Source organism: Megalobrama amblycephala, linkage group LG2 (genome assembly GCF_018812025.1).
Source record: "Megalobrama amblycephala isolate DHTTF-2021 linkage group LG2, ASM1881202v1, whole genome shotgun sequence".
NCBI classification, from domain to species: domain Eukaryota; kingdom Metazoa; phylum Chordata; class Actinopteri; order Cypriniformes; family Xenocyprididae; genus Megalobrama; species Megalobrama amblycephala.
Window position 1 is genome coordinate 48,302,910 of NC_063045.1, and position 15,292 is coordinate 48,318,201.

General features: G+C 37.8%; 3 protein-coding genes across 5 annotated transcripts; 1 reads left to right on the forward strand and 2 right to left on the reverse strand.

Annotated features, from left to right (window-relative positions):
* Positions 1-40: 40 nt before the first annotated feature.
* On the reverse strand, positions 41-6,002 carry smg8 (SMG8 nonsense mediated mRNA decay factor). Its single transcript, XM_048181575.1, has 4 exons — positions 4,451-6,002; positions 3,215-3,360; positions 598-1,467; positions 41-483 (listed from the first exon to the last, which is right to left on the reverse strand). The coding sequence occupies exons 1-4, from the start codon at positions 5,973-5,975 to the stop codon at positions 271-273; spliced, it is 2,754 nt and encodes a 917-aa protein (XP_048037532.1). The 5' UTR covers positions 5,976-6,002; the 3' UTR covers positions 41-270.
* A 1,124-nt stretch (positions 6,003-7,126) lies between these two features.
* Positions 7,127-15,283, reverse strand: prr11 (proline rich 11). 2 transcript variants are annotated; one of them, XM_048181626.1, is made up of 10 exons: positions 15,254-15,283; positions 10,439-10,548; positions 9,364-9,505; positions 9,150-9,269; positions 8,852-9,055; positions 8,653-8,739; positions 8,466-8,575; positions 8,321-8,380; positions 8,124-8,220; positions 7,127-7,931 (listed from the first exon to the last, which is right to left on the reverse strand). In XM_048181626.1, the coding sequence occupies exons 1-10, from the start codon at positions 15,266-15,268 to the stop codon at positions 7,890-7,892; spliced, it is 987 nt and encodes a 328-aa protein (XP_048037583.1). In that variant the 5' UTR covers positions 15,269-15,283; the 3' UTR covers positions 7,127-7,889. The 2 variants fall into 2 exon arrangements, with proteins under 2 accessions (XP_048037583.1, XP_048037582.1); XM_048181625.1 differs by lacking the exon at positions 15,254-15,283 and adding an exon at positions 10,626-10,770.
* Positions 10,838-14,057, forward strand: styxl1 (serine/threonine/tyrosine interacting-like 1). Of its 2 annotated transcripts, XM_048181642.1 has the most exons (8): positions 10,838-11,147; positions 11,262-11,323; positions 11,431-11,530; positions 11,619-11,752; positions 11,833-11,978; positions 12,116-12,213; positions 13,185-13,297; positions 13,697-14,053. In XM_048181642.1, exons 1-8 carry the CDS (start codon positions 11,045-11,047, stop codon positions 13,826-13,828), a joined length of 888 nt encoding a protein of 295 aa, XP_048037599.1. In that variant the 5' UTR covers positions 10,838-11,044; the 3' UTR covers positions 13,829-14,053. The 2 variants fall into 2 exon arrangements, with proteins under 2 accessions (XP_048037599.1, XP_048037601.1); XM_048181644.1 differs by lacking the exon at positions 11,262-11,323 and having other exon boundaries at positions 11,113-11,147; positions 13,697-14,057.
* Positions 15,284-15,292: the final 9 nt, after the last annotated feature.

Consider the following 15,292-nt stretch of genomic DNA (forward strand, 5'->3'; position numbering starts at 1 on the left):
TTAAAATCGTATTAGTTTTGAAATGACACTGTTCACCTTGTTTGTTTTTTCTCTCACTGCATTTTTATTTACTGTAAACACACCATTCCTTAATTTGATTGCTTGTATTTACAGCCACGATTGTTTGTACAAATGTGTTCAAAAAAGAACTGCCACAAGAAAATGCAAAGCAGCATGGTGAAAACAAAATGCTTAATATCAAGAGAAAATCATGTCCTCGTCCTATGGATGTCTCGACGGTGCTTTTAAGTGCAGAATTTGTGTTTTTTGTTACTGTGGAGTTGAACTAGCAGTGTTGGCACGCAGAACGCCTCTCAGCACCCTGAAGTTTGCCAGCGGCTGGTTCTCCTTCGGAGGGTAGCATGGTCCACGATCTGTCACGTAGGCATAAGGGAAGCGTAGCACCCAGAGTCCATCAGGGGGCAGCACCACCTCAGGTTGCTCCGGATGGAAGATAGGACAGGGAGGGGGACCTGGCTGGACCTAGGAGAGAAGAGAAGCACAGAATAGCATACTTCAATGGAGAAAATATGGGTGGTAATCATTGTGAATAACTTATTTAAATTCATTGGCTATGCACTTATTAACATATTGTACCTGTGGGTTTAGGACAATCTCAAGAGGAGCATCAGGAACGACGACAAAAAGACGAGCCAGCTGAGCGTAGTGTGGCTTGATCCCTCGTCCTTGAGCTGGAGAGTGAATGTATAAAGGCATGTCAGAATTTAAGCATCTGGTTGCAGGTTCCTTTGGTCCACCTTGCCCAAGCACTTTGACAACTTTATCAGGGCCAGAACTAAAGAAGCGGCGCCCTCTGCTGTCCTCATACTCAAAACCAACAAAAGCACGAGCTACATCATCCCGTCTGCGCCCTCGTCCGATTCCTCCAGCGCTGCCTCTCTTTCCAGCGGATGCTTTATTTGGTGCTGGCCAGGAGGCTGGGCCTCCATCTAGAGGCTCAAGCGATCCCACATCTTCCTCTGATCGGCTTCGAATGACAACATCCCAGGGCAAGAGGAAAGCTGAGCCTGGGAGGAATCCAGGTTGCTCTAAACCGGTGAGACTGTTGTAGGCCTTAGCTGGACCGAGTTTAACAAGAGACCAACTCGAGAACTTGGGCAACAGTCCTTTTGGGCATCCAGAATGAAGCATGCCAGGAAGATACTCCACAGTGGAGGGCTGTCTGTCCACCAAGCTTGGCCTCTTCTCTTGTCCTTCTGCTCCATCACCATATGTTCCAAGGCTGTCCGTTGACTGGCCCAAGCTAAGGGCGAGACTTAGACTTGTGCTTTCACCAGGTGTGTGAGTGCTAGTCTCTTTCTCCTTTAGACGATCAGCTTCGCCCGATGGAGGTACCTCTACAGGTCTGGGCACCTCATCACTGGCAGGAGCAGGGTCAGGTGTGCTGGCTTGGAACACAGGGAAATTGATCCGCTCCAACTTTCCACAACATTTCTCCTCAAGCATCTGAGAATGAATGACAGAATGATTAAAAACAGTTTTAAAGGGTTAGTTCACCCAAAAATGAAATTTCTGTCATCAATTACTCATGTCGTCCCAAACTCGTAAGACCTTCGTTCATCTTCGGAGCACAAATTAAGATGTTTTTTGATGAAATCCGAAGGTTTCTGAACCACACATAGGCAGCAATGTCATCGCACCTTTCAAGGCCCAGAAAGGTAGTAAAGACATCATTAAAATAGTCCATGTGACTACAGTGTAGGGATGGGCGATATGGCCTAAAAAAATTATCACGATAATTTCAGGTATTTATTGCGATAACGATACCAATGACGATAATTATATATATATACGGATGGCCTTCATATTTTTTCCGTCATTTTTCAGCAAGAAAAATAAGAAAACAAACCATTTAAAACAAAATGAACTGGATTAGAAACTGAATTATTTAAGTATAAGTATCATAACTTTATTATCATAAATATACCTAAACTGTGTGCTTGTAATCAAACGCATAATTTTATTCTGGAGACTGAACTCGCGCTCTGCTGCCACACTGGAGCGCGCTCACCACCTACTGGGCAGGGGTGGGAATTACATTTACAAGCTACATCAGCCTCAGTAATCTGACGGACGGCCTTCATATTTTTTCCGTCATTGCTAAAAAACAACAACAGTTAACGCGACCTCATATATATATATATATATATATATATATATATATATATATATATATATATATATATATATATATATATATATATATAATGTCGCGCGATTGTCATGCCGACCGTAACAGCCCTAACTGTATCAAAAAGTAACAATCCTAACTATGTCTTCAGATAGTTTACAAAATATATCTGACGCAGCTCTCCGTGTACGCGCTTCGGATAAGTACACATAAATCTCCTCACAGCGCGCGCAAGTTCTCTTTTGCGTCTTACAGTTGAATGTTTAAAGTGGCAACTGGCAAGGTTTAAATGAGTTTAGTTTAAACAGTAGCAATGTGAGATGTTCAGGTCTCACCTGCACTCGCGCGCTATCAAAACCCGGGTGATGATGGCGTGAATGACATACGGCTCATTCATTGAACATTTGTTTACAGTGATTACCGTAGTTTGCTCCACATCTGATTTTCTATAACCAAACCAGTTCCAAATTGTGAAGGGAACTCTTCGCTTAACAACAAGCTGCTCCTCAGCCTCACGTCTTTCGTCATGCTTGTTTTAACTCCACACATGAACAGTGAATCGGTCGCGCACGAAATAAGTCAACAACTAGACTTATCGTAATTATCGCGAGGAGACAAATTTTTATCATGAGGAGAATTTTCAACGGTATTTATCGCAAACGATAATATCGCCCATCCCTACTACAGTGACAAGAATACTTTTTTTATTCAACAACAAGAAATTGTTAAATAAAGTTGTTATTTTTGTTTGGTTTTTGCGCACAAAAAGTATTCTAGTCGCTTCATTACATTAAGATTGAACCACTGTAGTCACATGGACTATTTTAATGACGTCTTTACTACCTTTATGGGCCTTAAAAGGTACATATGACTTTGCTGCCTATGTGTGGACCAGAAACCCTCAGATTTTATCAAAATAATCTTAATTTGTGTTTTGAAGATGAACAAAGTTCTTACGGGTTTGAGGGTGAGTACTTAGTGACAGAAATATCATTTTTGGGTGAACTAACCTTTTAAAGTGTATGTAGTGAATATTTAGGGAAGAAACTTGTAGTTACTGACTTGATAGAAGTCATAGTTGGCAGCCTGGATGTCGAATGGATCTTCTCTTGGAGATTGCTTCTTACCACAGTTACAGGAACTTGTAGAGCGACCCCTGCTATTGTGGTATAGAATAGGTGGGTTATGGTCCATTTCTGGCTTCTCTCCTGCAATGTGAACAAAATAGAGGTTTAGGGTAGTATATTCTATGATATGCTGTTGATTCACACAGTAAAGTTTTGTAACCACAACCAGTTTAGTAACATAACATTGACAGTTATTGCACAATGAAAATCTATGGAGTGTCGCATCCCATATTGCTCCACTGACTTCCATTGGAAATTGGATTTCTGTCTGTCAAAGCGTTTTCTGTTAATTTTTACAAACTGTGCTAAGAGTCTAAATTATTTAGTGGTAACTGACAGCATCCCACATATATTTACATTTATGCATTTAGCAGACACTTTTATCCAAAGCAACTTACATTGGATTGAAGATATACATTTTTATTGGTTCTTGCATTCCCTGGGAATCAAACCCACAACCTTGGCATCACTAACGTTTAATTCATTTAATTTACCTTCAATGCAATTTAAAGGGTTAGTTCACCCAAAAATGACATTTTTGTCATTAATTACTCACCGTTCCAAACCCTTAAGTCCTTTGTTCATCTTCAGAACACAAATTAAGATATTTTTGATAAAATCCAAAAAAAAATTTTATCCCCCATAGAAAGCAATGTAATTACCACATTCAAGGTCCCGAAAGGTGGTAAAGACATCGTTAAAATAGTCCATGTGACTGCAGTGGTTCAAACTTAATGTTATGAAGTGATGAGAATATTTTTTGTGTGCAAAAAACAAACAAAAATAACAATTTAATTTAACAATTTCTTCTCTACCCTGTCATTCTCCTTTTGTTTTTGCGTACAAAAAGTTCTCTCGTCACTTCATAACATTAAGGTCGAACCACTGTAGTCACATGAACTATTTTAACGACGTTACTATTTTTCTGAACCTTGAATGTGGTAATTGCGTCGCTTTCTATGGGGAATAAAAAACCCTCTTGGGATTTCATCAAAAATATCTTAATTTGTGTTCTGAAGATTAACAGTCTTACAGGTGTGGAACGGCATGAGGGTGAGTAATAAATGACAGAAATATCATTTTTGGGTGAACTAACCCTTTAAGTCGCTTTGGATAAGTTGCTTCATCTACCAAATGCACAGGTGCAAATGTAATCTATGTGCATCTTTACCTGGCTTTGGCAGCAGATGAAACTTGTGCACGCAGTGCTGATCCGTAAGGCTGCGCTCCTCACAGAGCTGATGCCCGTTACTCCAGAACTTGTAGCAATCCTCATGGAGCTGCAAGGCGTATCTTTGAAAGGCGACCCCCCTTGCATGCTGGCTGTACACTCGCAGTGCCTGTGCCAGTTGATTCTTGTGCACTGTGGTGGTGTAATTATGAGGAAGGTTTGACTGGTACGCACTGTGAGCCAGGGGCAATGCTTTCTGACACCTGTTTTCCGAGAACTTTGCATCTGCGTCAAGAAACCCCTCCAGCACTTTCAGCTGACCCTGCACCTTGAGGGAGATCTCGGCTGCATCATCCTCACTGTTCTCAATCATGACCTGATGAAGTCTGTACGCAACATGTACCCACTTGGAATAAGTGGGCAGCTCAAAGTGGGATGGCTGTGGATTGCGACCTACACTGTCATCAAAACCTTTCTTGGTCAATACAAGTTCGACATGCTGCCAAAGGAACTCTTTTAAAGTGCAGTCCACCAACTGCCCTCCTGAGGAAAGACTGCTTTCCACATTGAAAGAGGGCTGTCTGTTAGAGTGCCTCATCTGTTGGTACCGCCTTTGTCCGGGCACAGGTGGACCGCCTTCGTTCTCTCTGAGGACACAGTTGGACCGCAGGTGCCCCAGCAGAGAGCTGATAGGGTCCTCGTCTGGTCCTGGCACTACATATACAAAAGCCTGGTTGGCTGGAACTGTAAAGAGACAATTACTACTCTGGTTGGTCAGTACACGACTTTTCCTGAATATCCTGTATATCTGATCTTCCAGAGCATGCTGCAGCCGCCTTCTAGGGGAGTGTTTTTTGGGTTTATCCCCTCCAGAACCATCAGTCCCATTCCCACCCATGCCAGAGGAGCCCACTCTGAGAGCTCCGTTCATCTGGAACACAAATAGCAGACGCGGAGGGCACGGCCGACAGTTTAACTTCCATTCCTTTGATATGGGTGAATCTTTAATCGCAGCGCGCAGTAGTGGAAGCGCTTTCTGACGTAGCGCGTCCAAAGCGCGAAACATTCTATCGTAAGTGACGTCGAACGAACATGTGGGATGAACCAGCAGAAGAACATGGCATAGCGAGAAGAGATACAGAAGCTGCAAACAGTGGTCCTTCTCTGCCGTTTTCCAAAACTCATGCGCTTCTGCATGACCCAAACCGACCGTCAGCGACTCGCACGCGCGAATAAGCTGGCGGTTGTCTAAAACAGATGTTAATACGAGATACAGCACGCGGTTCTCCTGATTATAATATGCCTGCATCGATGTTCCTCCGCCTGGACTGTCAGTGTCGTCGTTCCCAAAGAGAGAGAAGATGTGTTTATCTGCTAAGGTGTTTATGAGAGAATCTTTGGCTGATCCGGGTTGCATTGCGCTTTTCCCAAATATGCCCAATACGCAAACGCCCTCATCTTTGTCGCCAGTGTCTTCTATTATTTCTGACTGCAACAGTGCTCCAATATTCATGGGCACCGCCATTTTGAAATAAGTGGGCGTGGCTTGTGTTGAACTCAGCGCAAAATAAGAGTCCTGGTGGAGCGGATACATGAATTTGCACGTTAAAGGGTTAGTTCACCCAAAAATGAAAATTCTGTCATTTATTACTCACCCTCGTGCCGTTTTACACCCGGAAGACCGTCGTTGATCTTCGGAACACAAATTAAGATATTTTGGTTGAAATCCGATGGCTCAGTGAGGCCTCCATAGCCAGCAATGACATTTCCTCTCTCAAGATCCATTAATGTACTAAAAACATATTTAAATCAGTTCACGTGAGTACAGTGGTTCAATATTAATATTATAAAGCGACGAGAATATTTTTGGTGCGCCAAAAAGACAAAATAACGACTTATTTAGTGATGGCCGATTTCAAAACACTGCTTCAGAAAGATTTGGAGCATAATGAATCAAAGTATCAAATCATGATTCGGATCGCGTGTCAAACAACAAAATTGCTGAAATCACGTGACTTTGGAGCTCCGAACAGCAGATTCGACACACTACTGATTCATCTGTGCTCCGATGCTTCCTGAAGCAGTGTTTTAAAATCGGCCATCACTATATAAGACATTATTTATTTATTTTTGGCGCACCAAAAATATTCTTGTCGCTTTGTAATAAAAATATTGAATCACTGTTCTCACATGAACTGATTTAAATATGTTTTTAGTACCTTTATGGATCTTGAGAGAGAAAATATCATTGGATTTGGATAAAAAAAAAAAGGTCTTACGGGTGTGGGACGTCATGAGGGTGAGTAATAAATGACAGAATTTTCAATAAATAAATAAATAATAATAATAAATATATAAAAAAAAAATATAGTCTTATAATTAAAAAAAAAAAAAAAAAAAAAAAAGGTATTATTGTTAACTAAACCTAGAAGTATTAATAACTTACTAACTGAAATAAGTTTAAGTACTAAAATGACAAACTGAAATCAAACTAAAAGCCAAATAGAAATGTATATTATTATTATTATTTTTTTTTTTTTACAAAAGCACATAAGACTACTAAAACCTAAACTATCCAATTCAACATATTAGCAAATAATGTCTATAAATAACACTGTATATTTCATAAGCCTTTATCCAAATGCACTTGCTTGTAAATCAAAAACATACAATTTGTGTAGGTCCAGTATTTATTAAACGTTTTGCATTCATTACAATGTTTTTTTACATACAAATAAAAGTGGCTTGAGAAAAATATTGCAAAAGACCCTTAAAATAAAACATTAAGACATGAAAAACAAAAAAAAAACAAACAAAAAAAACAAAAAAAACACACTTTGGTGTAGCATTCAAAGACCACCTGTAAACAAACAGTAAAACATAGAAATAAAACATTGAGTTGTGCTTCAAGTTTTACAGCACACATAAGACATCAGTGGCGTATTGAATTTATGGATCAAGGACTTCTCACCTTCAAACTTCAACACAGTATGAAGTGCTATATTTTACAGCCAAGTCAGTTCACATGTTCCACAATCATATTCAGTAACATTGAACTGCAATGTTCTACTAAACACAGTTCTACTAATTATACAAAGAATACCATCTAAAAACATATTCATGCATATTAAATTTTCATACAGTGTGCATTTGTTGTTCTTTATGCTTGTAAACGGGTCTTAAAAAGGGTGTTCTGATATAAAAGGAGCAAGAAGCACATTTCACAGGCAACAAGTATAACATAGCAGCAAGTAACAAAATACTATCCTGTCACTAAAATAGTTATTAAAGTAACATGACAGTAGGAGAACCAGTAGAAGCTCTTAGCAGTCACAGTAAACATAAAAACAAGCAAAAAAAAAAAAAAAACACAAGACTATTAACAAAAGGCCATGCAAAACACAATGTACAATAACAATAAAACAGTCCGTTTCCTTCTTTAGAAAGACTTGATTGGTGATAGTCCTTTTGTTAAAGCATTCTGTAAAGTTGTACACAAAATAAGAGATTTTTCAGGTCATAAATTAATGATTTATATTGTTAAATAAAATTATCTTTTATTAAAAGAAACCAGGAGACTCAGCGGGTACTCTTAAAACAACAATGGGAAAGTTAAGTTCTAAAAATTTAATATCAATACTATGATTCATTTCATGATATAGCGGTTACATACCAGATGCTGGTTTCCTAACCCTTTGGTCATACTTGGATCCAGGCTTAAATCCATCACATCATTCTCTTTGTTACACAGCGGTGTGCCACCAGGACTCCTGAGAATATACCATGTGACAAGTATTAAGCTAGATGTGATATCTTCAGTTTTCGGCTAATCTTTGCTCTAATTCAAACAATGTAAAAAGATGATCTTGCCTCATCAAGTTGACTTTTCGGAGCTGTACCCGAAGATTCGTAGAATTTTTGGTTGGCGTCCTACAGAGAACAGCACAAATGATAAAGCAAAAATGAATGCAATGCTTTAAATCAAAATAAATACATTTATTATGCAGAATTTCACCTGCTAAGGCTTGACCTAAACTTTAAGGGGAGGTTAGAATTGGAGCGTCGTAAACGGACTTTCTGCAAGTCTGCAAGTGTGACCAGTGGTGATCTTCTCTCTGGAGTCATCTGTAAAAGAACATGCCGTCAGAAATATAGACAATGCAGGATTCAGTGGACAACTAAGGCCACAATCTTTCACTCACCTGAGTTTTTTGGCCTACAGTCACTTTTCTTAATCGCACTGCTTTAATATCTTGAAGAGTCACAGCAACAGGGCCATTTTGCTTCTCCTGTTAGGGGACAGGAGGGGAAATTGAAAATAGTGCCAACCTCCATAGCTTGTTTCCTCAACAAGCAAAGTGAACTGAACAATTATATATGACAGCAGTAATAAACCATTACCTTCAGAGAGCTAGTTTGTGCTGTTTTTTTGGGAATTAAGGACACTTTCGGAGCTGCAAGTGTCAACAGAATTTGAGGAGGAGGAGGTGGTGGTGGTGGTGGTGGTGGAGGAGGAGGAGGAAGGGAGAGAGTTGGAGGTGTAGAGTGCTGAACACCATCAGGCATTTCACAATGACCGCCTGCACTCTTGGCTTCTTGAGACAGCTAAAAAATAAATGTTTTATACACATTACAGGCACTGGTTCCTTCAAAAATAAAGAAAATTCTTTTGATCAGCAGCTGAAATGTTTCTTCAAACCTTCAACGTGGAACGCAATAGTGATATTTCCCTTTGCAGCTCCTCTACTTTTTGGTGAAGGGATTCCACTCTTTCTGCATAGCCCCAGAAGAGGAAAACATTCAGGAAGCCACAAGAGATCTAAAAAAGGAAAAAAGAAAACTCACTTTTTTGAATTTTAATAAATGAAAAATATATAGATATATATATATATATAAATAAAATTAAATCTTACTTGATTAATTGTCTTTCTGCATTTTTGCATAACACTTCCAACTGCAGAAAACATAGCTCTAATACTTAGTGTTGAAGACAGTTGTTTAGTGGCTTGAACACTTGTCTCCTCCATAATGTCCACCTTTGTTTTGTTGTCTGGACTGGGTGAAAGTATTAACAAAGTAAGGTATAATAATAATAATAATAATAATAATAATAATAATAATAATATTATATTATATTATATTATATTATATTATATTATATTATATTATATTATATATTAGTTGGCCCATAAGTTTACTTTATTTTCATTTCAGTGAATCTCAACCTTTTTTGGACCCCCGTCATATTTAGAACCATCCTCCAGGACCCCAGAATAATATTGGCTCATTGGTATCATTAATGTCTTTGTGACGACCAAATGCAATCAAGTATAAATTTACTACTACATTAGTTGACATCATCAGTTATATTATCTTCTTTTATGGGAACATGTCAAATGTCAAAATATACAAATATTCATATTCAGATATTTTATAAGGACCCCCTGGCATTACGTCAAGGACCACTAGGGGTCCATGCATCCCTGGTTGAGAAACACTGGTTTACAGCATATTAGGGCTGTCAAACGATTAATCGCCATTAATCACAGTACACCCACATATATTAGGCAAACTCAAACTTTTATTTTGTATGCGATTAATCGTTTGACAGCCCTAATATGCTGTAAACCAGTGTTTCTCAACCAGGGATGCATGGACCCCTAGTGGTCCTTGACGTAATGCCAGGGGAAAATATATTATTAATATATTTATTTCAGCAAATAAATGTATTATTTTGTCTTGTGGAATATATGTAAATATCAGTTATTTAGAATCAGTTAATTATAAAATTACAGAAAAAAATAATTTCCCTGTTATATATATATATATATATATATATATATATATATATATATATATATATATATATATTATATTATATTTATATATAAGCATCGACATTATGCAAGGAGTGTAATTCTACCATATACTATAAGTGCATATGTATATATAGCGTTTTGCAGATATGGAGATTATGCAGTTACTCACACAGGGGCCGTTGGTGCTGCAGAAGCCCCAAGTGGCTTCTTGCTCCTCATCGCCCAGCGTCGGCTGCTACCATTTCTCTTCCTCCGCCGCAGAAAGTCACAGCCGAGGCCCTGGACACGAAATACACATCGTTTAATGATTGATGGTAATTAAACACCGAATTAACTAATTAACAGCAACAACATACCCTGAATCCACCCATCTCCACAGCTGCTAACAGCTGTACGCCTGATTTTGAAAATAGTTCCTTATTGTTTACACTCCAATAGGAGCGCAGCTGAAGCGCAAGGGGGCGGGTCTTACCATTCGATTGGTTAAGAAAGACGGAAAGGGTTTGCATCTAGAGCAGAACGCTTTCAGCCAATCACCGCGGGGGTTTGTCTGCTACCATAGCAGCGGCAGCGTAAACAATCATCTATGAGCAATATAACACGCTGTTTGATTGTAAGCATCATATTAGTCTTGTAGGTTTTAAGAAACGTTTCGAGCAATAATATTTCAAAACCGCAAGTTAAAAGATATAAGTGTGACAATTTGTAATTTTTTTAGCCATTTTTTTTGAGAGACACACAGACAGCCACATTTTCTGTGCTCAAGCTGTAACTAATGGCTGGAAAAGTTCTCTGTGAGGCAACAAAACTGTACAACATCCTAAATCAATACACTCATTTACCAAGGCTTGCAGAGAGCAACTACCTTTGTCTGATTGGTAAGAATTAAAAAGTTATTCTTTATTGAAATACTGACAGTAATGCTAATTCAAACACCAACAAATAAAAGTGAAAGTTGAATTATTATAATAATAATGGTATTATCTCTTCAGATACACGTGCAGCAGAATCATATAACTTAAGTCACATCATTACTGCTAGAAATGCAAAATGGGTATTTCTCAATTTTTATTTTATACCCCCAGCCCGCCCTCAAAAGTTTGTCCTGTACTGTTAGAATGTCAGGACATCATTAATGTATTCTGTTTGCTAATTTTAAAGGATTCTGACCGAAAGTTTATTATGCCCATGGATGTTGAGATTGATAGTATGAGGTACATCATTGTTTATGACAGCAATACACATTCTCTGTTAGATTCAGGTAAGACACTACCTTTTCTAACATTTTATGAACTCTGCTAAAAGGTTAGTACACCTCTGAAAACCTCCTAACTGTATTTTTGTTATAGGACCGGCCATAGACTGTGCAGACTGCTTAGAAAAAGCGAGCCGCTTTCCTATTCAGATTCTTACTGGGGGTTATGAGAAGTTTTCTGCACTCTATCCTTTCCTAAGAACGCAAAAGATTCTTTACAGTATTAGGGTATTATTTTTAATAGATTATAAATTAAGTGTTTTGCTGTTTATAAACATGTTTAATGATCAAAATACTTTCCTAAATAGGAATTGGAGAGCTTGAATCCCTATCCCGTGGAAATCTTACCTGGCCAGCTTTACATGGGTGACTATAGGCAGGCCACAAACCCTCAAATCCTTAAAGATCTGAAGCTGAATGCACTTGTCAATGTCTCTGATGAATGCAGTCTAATGTGAGCCAACCCATCATCTCATATTTATTTATATATGTAGGCATAAGCATTTTTTTATTTATTCAATCTAATTACTGCCTGAATTCACTTCCTGTGGAATTTTGTAATCAATCTATGAACTTAACTCTGCAAACTAGGTTTAAAAAGGCAAACTGCACTGTCCTACACGTCCGAATTGCAGATTCTCCAGAGGCAAATTTAGCCACTTCATTTGAGAGAATGTGTGTTTTTATTGGTATGTACTGGGAGATTTTTTTGCTTAGTGGTTGAACAATAACTTAAAGGATTAGTTCACTTCAGAATTAAAATTTGATAATTTACGCACCCCCATGTCATCCAAGGTGTTTATGTCTTTCTTTCTTCAGTCGAAAAGAAATGAAGGTTTTTGAGGAAAACATTCCAGCATTTTTTTCTCCATATAGTGGACTTCACTGGGGTACAACAGGCTGAAGGTCCAAATTGCAGCTCCAAGGCTCTACATGATCCCAGCTGAGGAATAAGGGTCTTATCTAGTGAAACAATTGGTCATTTTCTAAAAAAAATAAAAATGTATTTACTTTTTAAACTCAAATGCTCATCTTGCACTGCTCTGCGATGCACCACGCCCTACTGTCCTACTTCCACCTATGTCAAGCGTGACCTAGGCGGAAGTACGGCAGTAGGGCGAAAACTCCATCTCATTTTCTCCTCCAACTTCAAAATCATCCGACATCGTTGTTTTCCCTTTTTATGTAAAGGGAGTTTGACTTAGTCTTTACACATTCGCTTTGTAGACACTGGATCGGTACTTCTGCCTACATCTCGCTTGACCTTTCCAATGTGATTACGTCATGCATGGATGCATCACAGAGCAGTGCAAGACGAGCATTTATGGTTATATAAATTTTTATTTTTATTTTTAGAAAATGACAGATTGTTTCGCTAGATAAGATTGTGTAGAACCCTTTGAAGCTGCACTGAAACTGCAATTTAGACCTTCAGCCCATTGTACCCAAGTGAAGTCCAATATATGGAGAAAAATCCTGGAATGTTTTCCTCAAAAACCTTAATTTCTTTTCGACTGAAGAAAGAAAGACATAAACATCTTGGATGACCTGGGGGTGAGTAAATTATCAGGAAATTTTAATTCTGAAGTGAACTAATCCTTTAAATATCTAAAGCAACTATAACAATTTGAACTGATTGTGGGTCTTTTAAACATTTTAGGTTCACATATCAATACTGCTTCTTCTGTTTTGATATTCTCTACTCTTGGGAGAAGCCGATGCTGTGCTGTAGCAATGGCATATCTTATGCATCACCTGAAATACACACTTAAGGTAATGATTTTACTTTTGCATTTAGAGTTTGTATTGATGTTATTGGCAGATGCTTTCTTAAAGGGATAGTTCACCCAAAAATGAAAATTCTGTCATCATGTGTGTCATCATTTACTCACCCTCAAGGTGTTCCAAACCTGTATGAATTTCTTTCTTCTGCTGAACTCAAAAGAAGATATTTTGAAGAATATGGGTAACCAAACAATTGTGGGGCACCACTGACTTCCATAGTATGGAAAAAAATACTATGGAAGTCATTGGGGCCCATCAACTGTTTGGTTACTGACATTCTTCAAAATATCTTCTTCAACTTCAGGGTGAGTAAATGATGATGAAATTTTCATTTTTGGGTGAACTATCCAATTACTATTTGTCATCTGTGATTTCTGAATATTTTAGGAGGCGTGGAATCATATTCAGCAGTGCAAAGCCAACATGAGGCCAAATCGAGGATTTGTGCAGCAACTTTCTGACTGGGAACTTCACACTGTTGGGACAAGAGTTACAGATATTTCAGAACCCAACTACTGACAATAACCAAATTTAACAGAAACAGTGCATCACTGTGCACATTCATATTCAATGGCTTGCTACAGCCACTGATGAATCATAGGTTTTTATTTACATATTAATATATCAAATAAAGTAATATTAAAATGCAATAAATAAACTACTTCCCATAAACATGTTGCATAGACAATAGTAGAATGTACAAAATAGTGTTAAGATGTCAAATAGTGCACAGTGCATATATAGTAGTCTTCAAGGGATAGTTCACCCAAAAATCAAAATTCTGTCATTTATTACTCACCCTCATGTTGTTCAAAACCCGTAAGACCTTCATTAATCTTCGAAACACAAATTAAGATATTTTTATTGAAATCCCATGGCCCAGTGAGGCCTGCATAGGGAGCAATGACATTTCCTCTCTCAAGATCCATTAATGTACTAAAAACATATTTAAATCAGTTCATATGAGTACAGTGGTTCAATATTAATATTATAAAGCGCCGAGAATATTTTTGGTGCGGCAAAAAAACCCAAAATAACGACTTATATATTGATGGCCGATTTCAAAACAATGCTTCAGGAAGCATCGAGCATAATGAATCAGTGTGTTGAATCCGCAGTTCGGAGCGCCAAAGTCAGCAGTTTTGTTGTTTGCCACGCTATCCGAATCATGATTCGATACGCTGATTCATTATGCTCTGAAGCAGTGTTTTGAAATTGGCCATCACTAAATAAGTCGTTATTTTGTTTTTTTTGGCGCACCAGAAATATTCTTGTCACTTTATAATATTAATATTGAATCACTGTACTCACGTGAACTGATTTAAATATGTTTTTAGTACATTAATGGATCTTGAGAGAGGAAATGTCATTGTTCCCTATGCAAGCCTCACGGAGACATTGGATTTCAACTAAAATATCTTAATTTGTGTTCCGAAGATTAACGAAGGTCTTACGGGTGTGGAATGGCATGAGGGTAAGTAATAAATGACAGAATTTTCATTTTTGGGTGAACTAACCCTTTAAGTGGATATGTGCAACTAAAAATATCAGTTTATTACATAAACAGTGGATTTTCTTTTCCGTGTTACTATATGTTGCTTTAATAACTGGAATTTTCTTGTCAAACTTTTAAAATAATTTTACTAAGTGTAACCCATTGGATTTTACACCTTAAAAACTAATAAGGTCAAGATCCAACCATTTTTACATTTTCAAGTATGAAAGCATGATTTATTATGATTTATTAGTTGTCTTTTTCTCATGGGGATCAAAAATGTCCCCACAAGGTTAGGGTTAAACATGTCTGGTATTACTATTTTTATGGGGACATTTAGTCCAACCACACACAGGAGGATTGTAATTTGAATAAAGATTTTCTAAATTTACTGACAATTCATCATTGCTTTGACATAATAAGAGGTTATCTACAGTTCAAACACTGACCTTAACATTGGTCATTCACAGCTGGCATGCTTTCCCTTC

Excerpts from the sequence above, each read along its gene's own strand:
- prr11 (XM_048181626.1), bottom strand. Across the intron at positions 8,740-8,851 it reads CACAAACTAGCTCTCTGAAG|GAGAAGCAAAATGGCCCTGT; the intron begins GTAATGGTTTAT and ends GTCCCCTAACAG. Across the intron at positions 8,381-8,465 it reads TTTAGGTCAAGCCTTAGCAG|GACGCCAACCAAAAATTCTA; the intron begins GTGAAATTCTGC and ends TGTTCTCTGTAG.
- styxl1 (XM_048181642.1), top strand. The coding sequence starts at position 11,045 with ATGGCTGGAAAAGTTCTCTGTGAGGCAACAAAACTGTACAACATCCTA. Across the intron at positions 11,531-11,618 it reads ACATTCTCTGTTAGATTCAG|GACCGGCCATAGACTGTGCA; the intron begins GTAAGACACTAC and ends TTTTTGTTATAG. Across the intron at positions 12,214-13,184 it reads GAGAATGTGTGTTTTTATTG|GTTCACATATCAATACTGCT; the intron begins GTATGTACTGGG and ends TAAACATTTTAG.
- smg8 (XM_048181575.1), bottom strand. The coding sequence starts at position 5,975 with ATGGCGGTGCCCATGAATATTGGAGCACTGTTGCAGTCAGAAATAATA. Across the intron at positions 1,468-3,214 it reads CCAACTATGACTTCTATCAA|ATGCTTGAGGAGAAATGTTG; the intron begins GTCAGTAACTAC and ends ATTCATTCTCAG. Across the intron at positions 484-597 it reads AGATTGTCCTAAACCCACAG|GTCCAGCCAGGTCCCCCTCC; the intron begins GTACAATATGTT and ends CTTCTCTCCTAG.